Source organism: Phlebotomus papatasi, chromosome 1 (genome assembly GCF_024763615.1).
Source record: "Phlebotomus papatasi isolate M1 chromosome 1, Ppap_2.1, whole genome shotgun sequence".
Taxonomy (NCBI): domain Eukaryota; kingdom Metazoa; phylum Arthropoda; class Insecta; order Diptera; family Psychodidae; genus Phlebotomus; species Phlebotomus papatasi.
In genome coordinates, this window is record NC_077222.1 from 44,871,910 (window position 1) to 44,875,761 (window position 3,852).

Genomic DNA, 3,852 nt, shown 5'->3' on the forward strand with positions numbered 1-3,852 from the left:
TTTAATGTTAATTTTACACCTTTTTAAGGGTAAAATTAACATGAAAAAGGGTAACTTTGACCCATAATACACCTAAAAAGTGTAATATTTATTATTATTATTATTATTATTATTTATTTTAATCAAAGCTGATAGGGTCCGCCCCTCTTACATAGTTTGATTAGAGGAATAAAAAGAAAGTTACAAGCAAAGAAGCAAAATAATAGGCAAAAAAAAATCAGAAATCCAAGATTAGCCCTACTCGATCTGGTAGAATCTAGCAATGCCAGCCAGTGATTTACACCGATTTTGGATCAATACTGCAGGGAAAAATTAACATTTTCAGAATGTTATTTTAACTTTTTCGGATTTCTCTCAGTGTATGAAATTGGACAAAATTAGGCAGATATATAATTTTTTCTTGTTATTAGGTTCAAGGTCTGGTCTCAAACGCTATCCTGGAGTATGGACTTCCTTGTGCAACAGAAAGTGGCCTGAGCGGAGACGACCTGTCTAACATCCAATCTGGAAATTTTGCAGCTGTGGGTCCTCAAGTTGGCTGCTTCTCTGACTGTATGTCTAAAAAGCTTGGCTTAGTCGATGATAATAATGCATTCAATACTGAAGCTTTCAAAGGAAAGCTTGCTGATTTCGTGCTTCCGGATCGCATTGAGGAATTTATTGACAACTGCAATGCACAAATTGGAGACGAAAAATGTAATGCTTCTGTAGAATTCTACCACTGTATCCTCAACATTGTTCTAGCAAAGGTCCTGTCCTAAGCCTAAGAAGTAGTAAAGTGTTCTGATAAGTACACTTTACAACATTCTAACAAACTCAATAAACTATATAAAAAAATATATGCCAATGAATATGAAATAATTCTTTGCTTGGTTTGGCCGATGAAGTAAAAAATTGAAATATCCAAATCATTATTTAATTAAAAATAGGTGAGATTGTTAAGAAACTCACCTCTTAATATTCAAGAGCAAAAACGTAGTATATTTTCTTTATTTTCAAAGTCTTTCTTTTCATGCAATCACCAAATGAGATTCATGCATCCTTAGTAAATTCAATGATGACAGGAATATAAAATTTATCAAATGAATTTAGGGTGGAGCAAGTACTTTTGGCCACTTTAAGGTTTCATGTGCTTGCAATTTTTATAATCTTCATTTAAATAAAATGAAATTTTGTACAAAGATACCTTAAAGCCGTTTCTTCCTAATAATCCAAGAGAATTCCCAAAACTTTTTGGATATTTTAGTGAAAAATTCATTTTATGCAACTTATGCATGTTTCAGTACTTTTGGCCACGTTGTAAGCACTTTTGGCCATTGTGTGTGAGCACTTTTGGCCACTTGTTTCCAATAGGATTTTAATAAAATAAAAGAAGAAATAGCTTTCGAGAACTTTCACAAATACACAGCACAATTCCTATTCTTATTTAACACCAATTTTATGTGATTATTAGAGTATTTTAAACGACTTTTTGCACATTTTCTATTTGATGTAAAAATCAGTCAAAAGTCACGATTGTTTTTACTGAAATCCGAGAGGTGCGCCACGTATAAAATGTATGGGAAAATGAATGGCCAAAAGTACTTACACAGCCGAAAAAAGTGAGCTCCTTTAGCCACATCCGATTTTCATTTAATTTGTTAGAAAATCTTATTAAGGATGATATCACAATAAAATTTAGTTAATTAAGAAATGGACTTTCATTGAATAGCATCAAATATTTTCACCAAAAATATGAAAAAATGCAAAACAATTTCTCTTAACATTAACAAGTTTCTTAAGAATCCCATGTTTTTTTAGTGATTGTTTACCTTGTCGAGAATTTCTTTCAATAACTTAGAATTAATCAAGTCGAAACAAAATCAAATATGGTTTTCTGATTCGTTAGATTAGAGGTCACGAAATAAGACCCATTTTCCTGTTCTAAATAAACTCATAATTGCCTTACAATGTGATTTTACTTTAGGTGGCCAAAAGTGCATACATGGCCAAAAGGGCTGACTCTACCCTACTTAAATCGGAATTGCAATGCTTTTTCAGATTTTGGAAATTTAACTACAAATAATTTTATGAAGAAAATGCTACGTTTTTGCTCTTGAATATTAAGAGGTGAGTTTCTTAACAATCTCACCTATTTTTAATTAATTTTTTTGTAGTTATAAAAATTATTTGTAGTTTAATTTCCAAAATCTGAAAAAGCATTGCAATTCCGATTTAAGTAAATTCATGTGATAAATTTTATATTCCTGTCATCATTGAATTTATTGAGGATGCATGAATCTCATTTGGTGATTGCATGAAAAGAAAGACTTTGAAAATTTTCTGCAGATCCACGCATGTGCTGGTGAATGTCTCTCAATACATTGCTGATTAAGCTTTTGGGAATGGCTTTGAGTTATGTAAAGAACTCCTCCGTGAATTGTATCGTAAATTTACATTGAAATACTTCGCGATGTCCCAAAAATAGATTCTTAATTTTTGTAGCTAAACATTCTCTATATATTGGAAGACTGAGAATTTGTTATGTGGATACAGAGATCATTATGGCTAATATATATATTCATTTATTATCAGTTTTTGGTGTTCTAATCCCGAAAATTGAGCTTCCTACTCGAACAATAGAACTCCCAGCTGCAATCTAGAATAAAATAGTATTTCTTACTGGTAGCAAAAAAAATTAAAAGAATAAAAAAATGTAATCTTACAGCATCTTCAAAATCATGAGACATTCCCATTGAGACGTGCACGTCTCGTGGAGTAAGATTGAGTTCTCTGACAATATTCTCATGGCACTGCATTAATGAGATGAAGTCCTCATTGGGGCCACTTGTGTAGTCTTCAACATACTTTCCAATTGTCATAACGCCTTCAACGATCAAATTGGGGCATTTCTCCTTGATAAATTTGTACAAATTAATAGCATCTTTTGGCTCAACGCCACTTTTAGCTTCTTCCCCGCTTGTGTTCACCTGAACGAGAACTCGCAGTCTCTCATTCCCTTCCTTCTTCACCTTTTCCCAAGCTCTGTTGATACTGGTTGCCAAATGTTCCGAGTCCACCGTCTCAATCATGTACAATCCAGGAACAGCGACAACCTTGTTGACCTTGTTACTTTGCAAGTGTCCAATGAGGTGCCACTTGATCTCTTTGCATTTTTCCAGAATCTCAGAATTTCCACCCTTCTCTACCAGTTCCTGGACATAGTTCTCTCCAAAGTGTCTCTGACCGACAGAATATGCTTCAGCAATCATTTCTACAGGCTTCGTCTTGGAAACCGCCACAAGATATGGTTTCTCCGTCTGAAGAGTCTGCAATAAATTGTCTGTCAATCTTCAATCCTAATCTCTCTGACCTTTCTACAACGTTTCGCAACAATTCTATCTGATAAAGATGTTGTTTGAAAAGAAAATATTGTCTTACTGGTGAACGATTCTTTGTCGCACTTTCAATTTTTTCGATCACTAATTTAATGTTCTGTTTAATATCTACTTCCGACATTATTCTACGGTACATATATGCACAAATATAACAAGGAAAAAATGCAAATATCTGAGAAAATTCAAGTGGATATAAGACCACAAACAGATCCGCCGATACACACAAAAAAAACAGCTGATTGTCACTCAAATTTCCACAGAGAAATATTCCACAATTATAATCCACTGTTGGGAGACTTTGCTAACAGACTGTACGGAAGAGGAGGATTTCTCTGCTAGGTATCGATGAGATTCATCGTGAGTTTTAAAAAGCAACAGTTAACAAACAGAATGATCTGTTCCAGATGTTTTAAAAAAAATTAATAAATGAATAAATAAATAAATACATTATATTCATTGAACAAATAGCCATACT

General features: G+C 33.2%; 1 protein-coding gene across 1 annotated transcript; it reads right to left on the reverse strand.

Moving 5' to 3' along the window:
• Positions 1–2,475: 2,475 nt before the first annotated feature.
• On the reverse strand, positions 2,476–3,625 carry LOC129799354 (pyridoxal phosphate homeostasis protein). Its single transcript, XM_055843170.1, has 3 exons — positions 3,421–3,625; positions 2,706–3,308; positions 2,476–2,638 (listed from the first exon to the last, which is right to left on the reverse strand). The coding sequence occupies exons 1-3, from the start codon at positions 3,511–3,513 to the stop codon at positions 2,561–2,563; spliced, it is 774 nt and encodes a 257-aa protein (XP_055699145.1). The 5' UTR covers positions 3,514–3,625; the 3' UTR covers positions 2,476–2,560.
• Between the last annotated feature and the right edge of the window lie 227 nt (positions 3,626–3,852).